The sequence below is a fragment of the Macrobrachium nipponense genome, chromosome 27, assembly GCF_015104395.2.
Source record: "Macrobrachium nipponense isolate FS-2020 chromosome 27, ASM1510439v2, whole genome shotgun sequence".
NCBI lineage: Eukaryota > Metazoa > Arthropoda > Malacostraca > Decapoda > Palaemonidae > Macrobrachium > Macrobrachium nipponense.
This window is the reverse complement of record NC_087216.1, coordinates 40,276,478-40,293,674: the sequence shown is the minus strand read 5'-3', so window position 1 is coordinate 40,293,674 and position 17,197 is coordinate 40,276,478. Positions and strand designations below refer to the sequence as shown.

General features: G+C 40.6%; 1 protein-coding gene across 1 annotated transcript in view; it reads right to left on the bottom strand.

Moving 5' to 3' along the window:
- Positions 1-17,197, bottom strand: part of LOC135201041 (serrate RNA effector molecule homolog) — a 162,135-nt gene that overhangs the window by 133,593 nt on the left and 11,345 nt on the right. The window contains 4 exon segments of the mRNA XM_064229888.1: positions 659-832; positions 1,309-1,431; positions 1,872-2,009; positions 14,361-14,491. Coding sequence (XP_064085958.1) covers positions 659-832; positions 1,309-1,431; positions 1,872-2,009; positions 14,361-14,491 — 566 coding nt within the window.

Genomic DNA, 17,197 nt, shown 5'->3' with positions numbered 1-17,197 from the left:
GAAGTTAATGCTTCTTGGGGGAAAAAAATGTGTGAAGGACTTAAGTACATTTTGTAAGTTGTGATGAGTGACTTTATATTTTGAAGGCCCATGCCTCTGAATTATTTGGTGTTTGTGTGTATATAAGATAAACTTTTGTACCTTTTCATTCTCTACTGCCTTTCCTTCTTTATCAGGTTTTCAGATTTATGAGAATATATGAGTTTCCATTCAAATTTGAGTGTTTCAGAATTTACCTTTGGGGCTATGAGTTGACAGTGATTACCTAGAATTATGTACTGCTTTCAGTGTGTGCACCTACAGCAGAACTCGTATTAAAATGAATTAGAAATTGATAATGCTAATTACTGAGACTTATATTCATCCTAATTCTTTTATCATACAGCATAGTACATCCAAAATCTGGGAAGTCTGTGTCATAAATAAGGAAGTCCTGCATGTACTGTCGTACATGTAGAAAAGGGTGGAGGGGTCACTGTGTACCAGATTGGCCATTAAAGCAAAGAAACACTTACAAATGCTAGCTCTTCAGCAAAAGTATAACAATTACCTACACCTTAAAATTTTTCCTAATTCCTTACACCACCTAGTTTGTCTTAGGCCTACTATCCCTACATCTTAACTGGTACTTGTTGATGATATCCCAAAACCTACTTACCATTCCTCCTCCTTATGATTGACAAAGAATTCATTTAATTGCTGGCGTTTAAACTCTAACTTATAATCTGAGTATTTCCTTAAAGCTTCTTCTTCACTTATGGAATCGTCACACTGCTCCATGAATGACTTGAAGGACATCATGGGGGGCTGTGTTGGTCCCAGATCATCCAGCCTAGAATAAGAAAATATAAATAAAATGTTTAGAAAAAGATAAATTCCCTTTGTGTATCTGTCAATCATAGTAAGATTTAGTTAATTATCAAAACAATTATCTAACCAACTGTTTACCTAAAGTCTGCTAGCGATCTTAATAGTTTTAGCTCGCAACTAATTTGAAAAATATGATTAGTCTCTAAGGAAAAACTTTCCTGCTCAGCCATTCAGGGTAATAATAGGAAGAACAAAAAAAATTTCTATGTTAACAGACTTTTGTCATATAAGAAATAATAAATGACACAACTGACTGATACATAGTTAACTAGATGCAAAATACCAACAGTTCTTCATTACTTTAAAATGAGATTAAAAAATGAATAGCAATAAAACCTATTCGTTGTGAACTTAACCATATGCAAACGATACATAACAGCTTAACTGCAATTTGCAAGAAAACTAAATACATTCACTCACATACAAAATAAAACATACCTTCCTGCTGCTCCTCCATGAGCAGCTGGGTGACCATAGTCTTGGCCATAAGCACCTCCGTAAGCGCCGTAATTACCACCACTTGCAGCTGCATTATCATAAGGTGTATATCTCCTGTCATCCCTGAAAAGAAATATGTAAACTGTGGACCAGGCAAAGTAACTGCTTCATAAATAGTTAACATCTTCAACAAGGGAGTCTCTGACAAATGACGCATGTATTAAACATAAAGCTGCTACTATTCCATACCATCTGAAAAGCAAGCTGAGTAAAGCATAAACCTGATACTTCATATATATATGTAATATAAATTTTGCCTTTAAGTGTAGCCAAATCACGTAAAAATGATTTTCCCAAATGGATATTCAGATATTTGAACATTTCCCACACTATTCATACTAATAAGGGCTCCAAATATTTAAACCTATTGGGGCTTGTAGCAAATTTATATGCTTGATGCCACCCCAATAAACACAATCACCTACTTCCATATTTCAAGACTTATAATGTTATCTAACATAACATTATAACTTTTGGCATAATTCATAAATACAGAAACTCACCAATCCTGTCTCATTCTCTTAACCGGAGGGGACATATCATGACGACTTGGAGAATACCTGTCACGGGATCGGCCATACTCTCTGTTGTAATCGCGACGTGAAGACCCACGCTCCCTGCTCCCCCAGTTATCACGACTCCTGAATGGAAGGTAAAATTCATAGTCAATAAATTAAGACTCCCCCAACTCCTATATAATATGAGGGAAAGACAGAGTGCGAGAATGCTAAATTTTTATTTGGAGTAGGAATGTTAGATCTTAAATCTGTAAAATTATGCAGACTGCAAAAATTAACATACCTGAATATACAAGAACAAGGGAAGTGATATACTCATGGTAAAATTTAAGTTATTTCATTTATATCAAATGAATAAAATGTAACAATTTACAAATTAATTTGTAGTTTTCCTAGGTAAACAAACTATCATCTTTTATGTAGCATTCCTCAACAAAAGCTGGAACTTGTTGTTGAAACTTGGTAGCAGTTATTAACTGGTGGTTAACATGGGTCAGTGGGAAATACCCTCAATCACCAAGCACTTTTGCCTTTGGCATCTGGGACAGAGGAGTGGTTCAGGTGGATATAAAGGGATCTGATTTATATAAGCCTACAAAAAAATAGAGTATTTAATTTAGCATTTATTTTCTTGTAACTTAAATCTTCATTTTCTAACTTTTACTTACGTGCCAGCAGAAGTTCAACAATTACAAAAGACAAACAAGAACACTGTTTTCCATCAATATCGGCTTTTCATCCATCATATTTCCATCCATCAGTTTCCTCAACCCTCAACTAGGGACTGATAGGTATAAAAACTTGTAACCAGTCAGTCTACTTCTGTCCACTTTGAAAAATGATATTGTTATGATACAATAAAGTTTCATACATACTTACCTGGCAGATATATACATAGCTAAGACTCCGTCGTCCCCGATAGAAATTCAAATTTTGCGGCACACGCTGCAGGTACGTCAGGTGATCTACCGTCCTGCCCTGGGTGGCAGGACTAGGAACCATTCCCGTTTTCTATCATATTTTCTCTCTTCCACCTGTCTCCTATGGGGAGGCTGGGTGGGCCATTAATCGTATATATCTGCCAGGTAAGTATGTATGAAACTTTATTGTATCATAATATCATTTTCATACAATCAACTTACCTGTCAGATATATACATAGCTGATTGACACCCTTTGGTGGAGGGTAAGAGACAGCTAACATGGAATAGACAGGTAAACAACATTTGTTGTAGGTATAAATAAACCTTGGTTCCTATCTGATAGGTGGTAGACTTCATATGACTGTTGCCAAGGAGTCTGCATCACCTCAAGAAACTTTAGCGAGATATGTGATCTGTGGCCAAGAGTTCTTGTGGGTCTGCCGATGGGGTCTTATCCACTTACTCGGCAGAGCCTAAAAGGTACTTGTCAATGGGTGCTAATCCACTTATATGAAAATACACCTATGCCTATTGGCATAACTAAGGAGCGCAACACCGATCCCGATCACCTGATCCTAACACGAGGGTTCGCGCTCAAATTGAAAAGTTATCCCCACACTCCTTTCAAAAACCCCAATAATTTCACTAAGTTAAATAACTTTAACTCAAAGTTAAGGATCAGTGTCGGCTCCTTATCCCAGTAACGTATCCGCAGAAACGTATAAACCAAAAGAGAAGGATCTCTCGTAGGTTAACTTGACATCCTTTGTGTAATGAGAAGTCAACACAGAGTTGCCTCTACCGTACAACACAGCTATGTCTTATATGACATATTGTTATGTAAAGAACAAGAATTTGCAAAAGCGCGCACTTCCTGCGCTTTTAATTCTCAGCTGTTTGAAGGAATCAAGTCACTTATGAAGTGCTTAGGAGATCTCCATGTTTCAAAGAAGACCAGGGCTTTCTTGAAATGGATCTCTTCCGTCTGAAGCCTGAAGCCTGAAAGGAACCTCGCGCCTGGCCGGTGCTTCGCTCTTGGTTGGAGCCTAGCGCTTGTCTGGTACCTTTCGCTTGACTGGCGCCTCGCATCTGGTTAACGCCTCGCGCCTTAGCTGGAGATTTGCGCCTAGAGCCTGGCTTGCGCCTGGCTGGCGTCTCGCGCCTGCCTGGAGCTTCGCGGCTGGCTGGTACCTCGTGCCTGGTTGGCTCCTCCCCACTTGCTGGAGCTTCGAGCTTGGTAGACTCTCGAGGATGTCTGGCAATGTCCACATCGGACACTCTTATCTGTCCGATATGTTCGCATCTGTGTCAGGTTGTAGGCCCGGTCTTTCTCCTCATCAGACAATGATAGTGTTCTTGGGGCTGTCTGCCTCTGGCGTTTTTTACGCCTGTTTTGGCATAAGGCTCCTGGTTGGCGCTACATTGTCCGAAAGTCCTGAACATCCACAATAGTAAATCACAAGACTGGAGAAGGGTGGAAGAAATTCTTCCACTTTGAGCTTTGGCCTCTCCGGCAAGGGGAGGTGATTGTAGTCAGCTACATCCAGTATACGATAGGATATCTAACAGTACGAAAGATAAGAGTCTTCCTTCGAGGAGGATCCTTCTTGAGTACTTCCCTTGCTCACGAGATCTCTTCTTACCTGTTGAAGGGGTTTCTCGTTGCAGAAACTTCCCTATCCTTGTCCGAAGGAAGGGAAGAAGCCTGGAAGTCGAAGGAGACTCCGAGCTGAAATTGGGAGGACTCCTGATTTCTAGCTCTTTATTGTATCCCTCTGAACACCTTCTGGGAAGCATTTCCAGCCGTCATCGCATTCCAAAGACTCTGTAGGCAAACGTTTGAACCTTTCTACTGTAGATGAAAACGTAAGTACCCTGCCTGGACAACGAAACCACTATCTGAAAACATTGAATCAGGAATAGGGGGTTTTAGTTCTTTCGCCAGACATACTATGCTGGCAAGAACCCATTACCCAGTCTCCATAGAATCTGATGCGAGATTCCAATGCTCAAAAAAAAAAAAAAAAAAAAAAAAAAAAAAAAAAAAAAAAAAAAATTCACTTGTCTTCTTGGTCGTTTAGGACCAAGAGAAACAAAGAATTCCCTCATAAAAATTTCTCAAAGAAGTTTGATGAGGAGCAGTTCCATCTTGTCGGAACATGAACTGTGGCCACAAAAAAGATCCCATTAGAAGTACATGATATCCTACTCTTGTCATATTGAGGTATCATATAAGATCCCGAAGATCTTAATCCTCTGCTATCTCCAATTCCCTTTGTAGAGACAGAGTATAGCCTTTTACTGTATTCTTTGATAGCAGACATATACAAAGGTGATTCTTCCCTCTGAAAGGGAAGAAAAAACCGCTATGTGGTTCACAGAGGTATCGGAAGAGGACAGCTTCCTCATTCCCTCTAGCACGATCTGCAGCAATCCTATGTCTTGGCCATGACTATTGTCATTTACCTTAAAAAATGCTCTCATTCATGTCCACTTCTGGTCAGTCTGCACGCACACAGACTCAGAGTGGAGAGGTTGTTAAGGTCCATTTATAATAGATGCTGATAGAATATCCAGACTCTCTTGGAAAAAACTTCCAAAACATGTTGTGAGAAGAACGTGACCTCTGTGAATCCAACCTCTCAAAGGCCAAAATGAGGCATAAAGTATTATCCTGTCTTTCTTTGACGCCCTTTATCTTACATTCTGCAAAGAATTTATATTTAGGGGAAAAAAGGGCAAAGTTTATTCCCCTTTCTAAAAAAAAATAAAGATGGTGTACATTGCTACCTCTCTTGGTTCGAGGAAAAGGAAGCAGTCTATAGGAAGCCTGTTCGTCTTCTACCTTGCTAAGAGATCTATGAAGAAGACTTTCCGCAGGTTCTCACAACTCTTTCCAATAAATGTTAGACATGTTAACAGTTATTATCGTCGATCAAGAAGGTTCTCTTTGTTAACGCGAACAGGAGCGAAAAAAGAGATTCTCGATGCTCTTTGCGATATGAGAGAGTCGTGGAATTGGCCTAAGTGATTAAATGGGTAACGAAATCAGGAACGAAACTTGCCGTTACTGAGCCTGGTGCCCGAGAGGCTACTGGACTCTTAGGTTAATAACTCCCTAAAATGAGAAAATCTTGGATGGTGCTCTTGGCTCACTGCGCCAGGCTGGCGCTTCCTTCTAATTTTTTTTTAGGTTATGTGCCAGAACACCTGTGCCTTTATGGTACCCGACATCCTTTCACATGTTAATTCCGTTCTTAGTATGAAAAAACTTTATATACGTAGTATAGTCCATTCAGGGAAACAAGTTCTGCCACAAAGAGAATGTTTCCCATCCGACTCATCCATCTTCTTCTGAGCACGTACTCTAATAAGCCATGCTTTCGTAAGCCTGAGAGCATTATATAACAATGTTCTGCTGCGATAGAATCCTTTAATAATGTTACCTATGGTAAACAGCATTGAAAGGTTGTAATATCTCTCTTATTGAAAGCTTCTTAGCAAAAGGCATACAATATTATATTTGTTAGCTTAACTATCCCCTCAATCCGAGGCTAAAACCGCGATTGTAGGGGAGAGATACGGATAGTTATTCCATCCCGCAGGAGAGAGAGATGAACCCGACAGCTCATGACCGACACCTACATGGTACTGCGTTGGTCTCAGGCTCTCAGCGAAAGCAGTCTCCGTTAGCCGTCTGGCCTTACTCTTCCAGAGTTGCCAGCTACTCCATTTAATAAAGGAATCTTACAAAATTATCGAACTTCAGGAAGTTCTTATTAAAGCATATTTAAGCGAAACAAGACTTCGATAAATCTAGAAGCTAAGTAGGTGTTGTCTCAACAATCCCTTTAAGCGTAGTCCTTCCTGAGGAAAAGTCGGTAAAGAAATACTGGTAAATGAGTTGCACAGCAAAGAAGTAACTACGGTACGTGTTTATGATTTGACCGTATCGTATTCTCATACAGCAGATACTCTACTACCTTCTACTGTCTTCGTTCTTTTCGTTAATAGAACGATAGAAAGAGTATATATATATTCTTAAGGAAGGAAGTAAATCCAGGAACTCTTTAAATCTTCGTGATTTCCTCATAAATCGCGGAAGAGACAGAATTCCTGTTCATCACTAGGGTTTATGGAAGGAAGTAGATATTTCCTATCCGCCATCATACCCAAACGTCGATGAGATTCTTATTAAGAAAAACTCCAAAGCTCTTTGCCTCCTCAAAACGAGGGAACGAAGAGCATGGATGAAGGAGGAGAGTCGGCATTGAGAGGAAACTGTCTGAACGACAGGAGTCTTCTGAATAATGAAAAGGGGCTTCTCTTAGTATCAGAATCCTTCTGACAAAAGCAATGGCCGCCTGTGCGACATCTTGCACATTTGTCAGGGGAAAGTTGCTCAAGTTAAAAAACTCAAAGAGGAGCCTCGCGACTGACCTCTCTCTCAAATGAAGATTTTGGAATATTCTGGCGCCTGGATCCTTGCGCCTAGTGCCTGGCGTCTGGATAGTTCTGCAAGCTAGAAAGGAGACTCGCTCCTGGAACGTTCCGCTTGCGTGGAAGGTCCCGTGCGCCCTGATAGTTCCGAGCGCCTCTAGTCTTCTTTTACGAGCCTCTTGCCAGTAAACGTTCAATGGAAGCATCCTCCTGATTGCCACTCTACTATAAGGCTCTTCAGTCTAGCCGTCTGTTTTCTCTTTGAAGGCGCCTTGCACCAAGAAAAATGTTCTGGAACGCGGCTCGCGCTCAGTTGCTGGAACACGGCTCGCGCTCAGTTGCTGGAACGCGGCTCGCGTTTATCTGTATGAACGAGGCTCGCGCTAGTTTGTTGGAACGCGGCTCGCGCTAGTCTGTTGGAACGCGGCTCGCTGCTGGCTGTTGGAACGTGGCTCGCGCTACCTTGCTGGCTGGCTCTCAGCCTCTCGCTCAGTGTTCTCTTAGTTTTCAGAGAACGCGCCAGATCGTCCGAACTCCAAACATGTACATTCTTTGTCTTTTCGGATGTAAGATGAAGAAACGGAAGAAGAGACGCACTTTTTTAAGGATGCCTTTCCAATGGCTATCCCTGGCAGTCTGGGAAGTTCTACAGATCCTGCCGAGGGGACGCCTGATCGGTGGGGATTCTCCATAACCTCCGTAAGGCTTTCGACTTTCCTTCTCCTCTGGGCTTGGGAGCTTGGAAGCGGTCTAGACCTGGGAGCGAAACAGAGCCGATCAGAACGCACCCTCCACTGCACTGGGAACACTAAATTCACTTCTTACCTTATAAGAGCTCGCATTTTTTAGCTACATCCAATTATCTTCAAATTTATTAATTTGTAGATTCTATAGAGTAAGAAGGAGATGAGGATGCAAAAACTACTATTACTGTTAATACTCTAACTGCTGGTTAGCACGAGAGCTATTAAAGTTTCTAAAGGAAGCGTAAAAAGTTATATGCTTTCCTGACTTCCTAAAGTAGGAAGTTAGTTTTATATTTCCTCAATAAAGTTCTAACACTTATTACACGTATTAATGAATAAATATTAATATTTCCCTTTTTTGCAAACTAAATGAGTGTCTACCGAAAAGTTCGGTAGTTACACGTAAACAATTATTCAAAATTTTCGAAGCCAAAGTTATTAAAACAAATTAATATGCGTATGCCAAACCAAAGACCCAGTACTTCCTGCAAAAGATAGCCCAGAAGATCGATGGCGATGAAATCCAAAAATCAAGTCAGGAGGAACTGCAAACGTTGTTTACATTCCAAGCGACAGAGAAAATATGATAGAAAACGGGAATGGTTCCTAGTCCTGTCACCCAGGGCAAGACGGTAGATCACCTGACCTACCTGCAGCGTGTGCCGCGAAATTTGAATTTCTGTCGGGGACGACGGAGTCTTAGCTATGTATATATCTGACAGGTAAGTTGATTGTATGAAATGGGGAGGTAGAAAGGGCAAAACTGTATGTGTAATGGAGGGTCAAGTATTTAAAAGATAAATACCAAATTAGTACTATACTCACATTTCTGACAAGAACTTCACCTCTACATTGTACAACTGATTCCTACAATTGAAAAAGATGGGCAAAGTGGAATTCAGCCAAACCTTTACAGGCTTAGTATCAAAATATTACAAGCAGTCCCTAGTTATCAGGTGGGGTTCCATTCTGAATGCTTGATGATAAGTGAAAATCGCCGATAACCAAAACTGGCGATTTTCGGTGCCAAAGACCAGTTAATGGCACCTCTGTTAGGTATGTAATGGTGCAATACTTTATTATTGGTGGCAATAACCTGAAATTAGCGCACATGCACCTCTTCTCCAACAGCGAACAAATAAACCAGTCACGTAAGAAGAGGGATATAATATTTATCCCCATCAGATATAAACATTTTGCGAGTGGAGTATGGACTCATATGAATACTTGTGAAGCAGTTGAAAGACTAAAGCATAATGCTCTAAACTGGTACATACAGGCAGTCCCCGGGTTACGACGGGGGTTCTGTTCTTGAGATGCGTTGTAACCCCAAAATCGTCGTAAGCCGGAACATCGTCAAAAATACAAAGAAAACCTTACTTTTAATGCTTTGGGTGCATTGAAAACTATGTAAACTGCATTCTTATTGCATTTTTCATAAAAAAAATCTTCAAATGTTGATTATTTTGTATTTTTGGTGTCATATTTCGTGCCAGATGAGCGTTGTAGGTCTCGTGACCCTGGAAATAATTTCTGATGAATATAATTGAAAAGCGCCTTAACCTCGTTATGTCGTAAGCCCAACCCGTCGTAACCCGGGGACTGCCTATACTCTTCCTTGAAACACAAAGCATAGATACTCATTTCTTTGACTTTTAATAAATGAAGGATGTGGAAGTAGCCATTCTGCATGCATATGGATGCCATCCAGTCTCCCCTCTGAATTGATGACATGACTAAAGTGGCTTTCTCCATCCTGAACTTCCTCTTTTCTACAAAGAAATTCAGGGGGCTCACATCCAACACCATCCTCTCTCCCCAATGCTTGAAGAGACCATAAATAAACAATTGTAGAAACCATCTGATCTAATGTCCTTTACTTCCTTGATGGCTCTCTTCTCGAGGAATAAGACCACTCCGTTCATCAGCGCAGAAAACCTCTCGGAGCCTACCAAGTAGGCAGTCAACACAATGAGCCCGTTGATTGGCAGGTTTTTCTCTGAAGGGAATAGAGAAACCCTCCTTAAGCACTGACAATATCCCTTCACCATCTCCCCTTCGTTGTATTCCTTCCAAAAATGCAGAAAACTCGCTTCTGCAAGCACATGAAGGACACAATCCTCACATTTGGGTAGATACAGGCAGTCCCCGGGTTACGACGGGGGTTCCGTTCTTGAGACGCATTGTAACCCGAAAATCGTCGTAAGCCAAAACATCATCAAAAATCCTATGAAAACCTTAAGTTTTAATGCTTTAGAAGCATTCAAAACTATGTAAACTGCATTCTTGTTGCATTTTTCATCCAAAAAACCTTCAAATATTGATTATTTTGCATTTCTGGTGTCATATTTCCTCTGCCAGATCAGCATTGGAGGTGTCATAACCCAGGAAATAATTTCTGATGAATATAATTGAAAAGCACCTTAACCTCGGAACGTTGTAACCCGGGGACTGCCTGTACTTTGTTGACTCTTAAAAAAGTCAGGCTGAGAGACGAGGGTTCAATCGTGGTCTAGACTGGGCTCTGGTTCTGTTACCTCAAAAGGGCAAAGTCTGAAGGGGAGAAACATTCCTGGTGCTTGCAAATGAGTGTTCTTTTACAGTTACGAAGAACTATCAATCACTATAAAACTAGGGAAGAGCTGTTGGAGGTCGAGAGAATATAATAGTACTGACTCATTCTTTGTCACAAAAAGAGCACCAGAGATCTGTCTTTTTCAGGATACCTAAGGTGTGCCAATAGCATATGGTGTTCCCAGGTGGTCACATATCCAAGTAGTACTGACCAGAACCAAAGTTTGCTTAGCTTTGCTGATAGGACGAGCAGCGGTGCTTTCAACGTGCTATGGTTGTTGGCTAGAGCGATGTCAACTCTTAAGATATACAGGCGGTCCCCGGGTTACGACGGTTCCGGCTTACGACGTTCCGAGGTTACGACGCTTTTTCTTAAATATTCAATGGAAAAATCCGTCCTGGGTTACGACGCTTGTTCCGAGGTTACGACGCTGATGCTTCCGACGCTCCGAGTTAACGACGCTTTTAAAAAACGCATACTATGATAAAAATCCTTTATAGTTTAGCACAGTATATTAATAAAAATAAGTTTCTGGTTAGATTACAACAAAAATTTTGAGGTTATGATGATTTTCGACACTTTTTATGTCGTATTTTTCGATGTTTTTTAGTGACGCCTCATATGCGGAACTAGTTTCCGAGCGAATGAATACATACATAGCTTGCAGTGCGCAAAGTTTACATTAAAACAGTCCAAAAGAGCAAATAATGAAAAAATCATTGCTTGTTTCCAGTAATAATAACAAAACGAAGTTTCTGGTTAGATTACAACGCAAATTTCTAGTATCCAAAGACATTTATCCAGTAATTTGATGAGAGAGAGAGAGAGAGAGAGAGAGAGAGAGGAGAGGAATAGAGAGAGAGAGAGAGAGAGAGAGAGAGTAGAGAGAGAGCGAGAGAGAGAGAGAGAGAAGAGAGAGAGAGAGGAGAGAGAGAGAGAGAGAGGAGGAGAGGCGTCTTCCGACGCTCCGAGTTAAGGACAGAGAAGTGTTAGTTTCGTTTAAACGGCATCTGACTCATGCCAGTAAATGTTTTTGTTGATATACTAATAATATAAGCCTATTTAAAGATACGTTTACTTTCATTAGTCTATAACATAAATAGTAATCAACTGTTCTTGTAGCCCTCAAGATTTGGCAAAATCGAAGTATCCAAAGAGAGACATTATCCAGTATAATTTGATCAGAGAGAGGAGAGAGAGAGAGAGAGAGAGAGAGAGAGAGAGAGAGAGAGAGAGAGAGAGAGAGAGACGCTTTGGCAACAATGGTCTCGGGGATTGACGTAACGTTTATTTTCTGAACAGATAGGACAGAGAAGTGTTCATTTCATTAAACGGCCTCTGACTCATGGCAGGAAATGTTTTGTTGATACTAATATATAAGCCTATTTAAAGATACGTTTACTTTAATTAGTCTATATGATACGTAAATAGTAATCAGCTGTTCTTGTAGCCCTCAAGATTTGGCAAAATCACTCCAGGTTGTACATAAAACTTCAAGAATGTAGTGTCACCAGAGGATTACAATAGTTTTTACCTTCAAGAACCAGCATTCTTTTATGAAAATAACTCCAGGTTGTACATAAAACTACAGGAAACAACATGTAGTGTAACCAAAGGATTACAAGTAAGGTTTTTATAACTTTTTATTAGTTTAAGACATATTTCCAAGCGACGTTCCGGCTTACGACGATTTTCGGCTTACGACGCGTCTCAAGAACGGAACCCCCGTCGTAACCCGGGGACTGCCTGTATCCCTTATTCCCCTATCCCCACATGAAAGGATGTTCAGCCAATCAGTTGCTATGTGTGCCGGTATTAAGGAATATTTTTTATTTTCCATGCCAGTGCATCCACCAAGCAACTCAAAAAGTTTAAAAACCCTGAAGAGGTTTTTAAGATGGTCAATCTTCTTACAGGGAAACGTCACTTTAACTACGTTGAAAACCAACCTGCAAGACTAGTCTTAATAGACTCGTCTCACAGGTTGGTTTTCAACGTAGATAAGTGATGTTGTAGCGAGTTGAAAGTGAGACTCAATGGTTATCTGAATTTTTTTGTTAATTTTCTGTATAAAAAATTTGGTTTTGTTGAACGTGAGGTGTGTCAGTATTTCATTCCACTGCTAACTGTCAATTGGTTCTTTCCCACAGGTGTATAAGCTTACCATTCAGGTGAGCTTCCTATTCAAGAGCTGGAACTTTGAAACGTGGACACCGAATGTTTTGTCTAACAAAATATGTCTTAAACCTGAGTCATTTAAGGGGGCCAGCTGGAACCCTTATATATTCATGGAGCTTCATATGGCAATTGAGAATACGTATACGAAATATTTCGTCAAAATTCCTCTTACTTTCGTAGTTACAGGGTAATCAGTTAACATAACTCAATAAGCCTAAAACATTGATCCGTAAAAGAAAATGCAATATTTCTTCTATTATCGTAAATTTTGATAATTATTGTCAAAGAAATTGGGAGAAATGGCATCTGTAGACATTCCCCGAGTCGAGAAGGGAGACTTCATTCAGCTACCAAGTCCAACCATGATCCAGTACGAGCACAAACTTCAAGTAGTCTAATTGTTCGATTTCACCTCTTGACATTTGCTTGCGTTTACGTATGTTTATGTATGTTTCGGCAAGAATTTCATCATGCCAATGAAGAAAAGACAAGGAAAACATCTCGCTAACATACAGACGAAGAAAAATCGCTCAAGTATTATTACAAAATATCATAATATACGCGTAGTTAGTGAAGAGAGAGTGGAGGGTTGCGTAGTAACGCCCCCGTCTTGCCTGACAGCACACGTCACACTGTGCCCAAGGATACGATCTTTGAGCAAAGAGATCTTCATCTATGATAAATAACATAGTTTTGGTTTTTTAATACCCAAAATGGAATATGAAATTCATAATAATCATGATTTATTAAATTGTCTTTGTAAAAAGAGAGTACACCTTCGAGTTTCACCTCTGACATTCTCTTGCATTTACGTTTGTTTATCTTTGTTTCGGCAAGAATTTCATCATGCCAAAGAGGAAAATACAAGGAAAACATCTCGCTAACATACAGAAGAAGAAAATTCGCTGTAATAAGCCGAGTTAGTGAAGGGGAGAGAGAGAGTTGCATAGGAAGGAGTGCCCCATCTTGCCTCAAGCAGTGCCCCAGGCTACGATATATGAGCAAAGGGATCATCATTTATGATTAAATTATGATCAATAAAATAGTTTGGGTTTATTAATACACAAAAAAGAAATATACATTCATAATAATCATTATTTATTAATGTTACATGCCTTCCTCTACCTAAGCCTTCCTGAGAGGTTGCAGATCCTACACATACAGAGGAGCAATGACAAGTGGGGATCCTGAATAGAAGGTATGAAAGGTCATTTAGACTCAACACACCCTTCACATCTCTATTATACAGTACAAACTTATTCCATGAAAAAGCAAACAAAACTCAAACATACAAGTTCCATCTTAAAAGTAGCAATAATGTAGCAAGACAGCCTTACTTCACGATGGCTGAGGGAAAAAAGTTCGGCAATGACAGGTCAGCAAAGGGACCCCCATTCACCAACTCTACATCCAGTTAACTACCTCATCACCAGGTTTCAACAACCAATTTCAGGTCATGAGGAGGAATACTTTTACATGAAAGGTGTTGGTTTGCATTTCCATATGAACAAATGGCAATTGGCAATACTTATGGTATACTATCATTGATCAAGGTTTATATTGTACTTATCTTTTTATTCCAAAATAGTCATGAAAAGTGTCTTACACAGTACCTTTCAGACCAATCCTCTCTTCCTCGTCTGCTGTCGTCCCGTCGGTCTCTCGTGCTACTGCTAGTGTAGTCTCGCTCACCCCTGAATTTGTCCCGCCGGCGGCGTTCGTACTCATCATCCGAGTCACCCATCTTAACAACAATAGAAACAAACAATGTAATTTCATGAAGAAGATAAAATTCAATAATAATTAACATTTACCAAAGAAGGGGGAAGGGGAGTTCAAGTCATCTGCTGGAATCTCCCTTGACTGGTCCTTCATAGGTAGGTAATATAAACCTGAAACAAAATCTCAGGAAAAATCTTGTTATAATACTGACAAGGGGTTCAATTTTACATTTTTTTCTTGACAAAGGCTCATTATGTGGTTATGCTTAGTGTTATTTTAAGAAACAGCAGTATGCTTAGTGATATTTTAAGAAACCATAATATCTCTAAAATGTATTATAGATACTGCAATACATATTTTATACTTGGTCAAATATGACAATCTCTTAAAACATTTTAAGTATACAAACCAGACCCTTTCATATACGGAATACCCTTCAGCACAAGCTGAACTGTCATTGAATCTTCATAGCAAGGTAGGTCACTGGAGGAGATGAGAGGGGGAGTTAACTACAGTTAACTACATTGGTACCCTCTACAGTTAACTACATTGGTACCCCTCTCAACATCATTTTTTCCTTTGGCTGCAACGAGTCAGACGGTTCAGGTAGGCAAAACATATATAGAAGGCTCTAGTTTGTTTATGTATGGAATGGAATATAAAATTTGGGCCAAAGGCCAAATGCTGGGACCTACGAGAATATTAAAAAATCACAATATTTGAAAGTTGTATTTTTCCTAACTATACAAACCTGAGGTCATTTACAAAAGGAATTACTCAAGGCGTAGTCTGGACATGGCAGCTGAAATCTTTAAACAAGGCGGTTCGGTAGTTAACTACTGGTCTGGTAGTTGGCAACCCTCCCAACCGGTTGTAAACATTCCAATTTGCTTTAGGCCCAGGTAGCAGATTGAGGGGTGCAGTTAGTGTAAAGAACCTAAGGTTTAGGTTTGTATAGTTAGGAAAAATAAAATTCTTTAAAAAATGAGATTTGTTCCTACATGATATACAAACCCTCGGTCCCTTACTATAGGAAGACTCACTGATTGGTGGGAGGAATCTGAGTGAGCCTCTATGAATGACTGGGATTCAGCACACGAGATTTCCTTCCTGGTTGTAAGAGCATGGAAGGAAATCCAGCCACTGGCATTTGACCAGAGTTAGGAACTGCGAAATCAGAGCCAGTCTTCTGGGTTTACTCATGGGGATGAGTATGTGTCCTCCTTAAGAGAAAGCAAAGAACCATACTGTCAAGAGAAAGAAAGGCAAATATAAATATACTGGGTTTGTCTGATGTCAACAGTCCCACTTCCCTGCCTTGTAAAAGGGAAGCAGAGGATATTTGCTTCTATTAACTAGTCTAAGAAAATAGAGAAGTTACTCTATGGAGTGTCTTACCTGCATCTACTGCCTGGTCCTGCATATATCGGTCCGTGTACTCTGCCTGAAGGAAAAGAGTAAGATGAAAGAGATGGAGAGCCAGTCACTCGACAGACATACTTGTTCATACCAAAACAACGAGGCAAGATGCAACCTTGTCTAGTCAGAGGCGCTGGGTAAGCTACACAACTTGTTGAGCAGCCACCACCGGTCCCAAGGAAAATGTGTCCATGGACCCGAGGGCAATACCCTGCAGGCAATGAGAGGTGAAAGTTGTCTGGCTAGCCCAGGTGCCCCATTTCAAAACCTGATGAACTGTCAGGTTCTTACAGAATGCATGGGATGCGGCAACGTCCCTGACCTCGTGACTCTCGTATGAAAGGTACCTGTGTCGTCTAAACAGGCAGCAGAGTACATCTTCCTGATCATCTCACAAAGCCAGAAAGAAACAGGTTCTTGGACACCTTTTTCTTGGAACCTACGGTGCTAACAAAGTCATCGACACTCAGGCCGGAGATGTCAAGTCCTCTTCAGATAGCGCCGTAGTGTTCTAACAGGACAAAGTGTAGCATCTTGTCTGGATCATCACCATCAAAGTCACTCAGGGAGTGGATGGTGAAAGACTTTAATCTAGTGCCGAGACAGATGGATTCTGAGTCTTCACTATTAAATCTGGGATGAAACCAAGAGTAACCAGTAAACATCCCCTCAAGCCTTTTACATCGAAGGAAAGACCATGAAGTTTGCCAACCCTTTTTGCTGATGCCAGGGCTAGCAGGAAAACAGTCTTAAGGGTCAGATCCCTGTCTGACGACTCTCGAAGGGGCCTGTACGGTTTATGAGTTGGGCTCTGCAACACGAGAGTCATGTCCCTTCAGGAGGCCTGAGGTCCCTGGGTGGGCAAGCGTTTTTGACGCTCCTCAGGAGTACAGTAACACCCAGAACTAATGTGAGGTTAGGCTCCAGACTCCCTTGCACAAGGGGAATTTTTGCTAAAGTTTGGCACAGTCTCTAAAAACACTAATAAATGCTCCAATTCACGGGAATCCATATTAATAATAAAATGGGAAAAATACAAGTAGTACACGTATTTACAGAATTCCACACACACAAAGCAAACCAAGTTTGAAGAAAAACACAAAGCATATGCCAAAGAAGCGGGCAGAGAGATATGCAGAACACGTCCATCCACCAAGACGGCTGAAAACAAAGTGGATCTTCACCTCCCAGTCGCGCGGTGCGCGCACTGTCGGACAAGCAGTTAACTAGCGAACTCCATTGTTCGAAGCTTACGACCGGTTCCAGCCATCGTAAGTTACATTCCTATTGTAAAGGACCAATGGTTTGT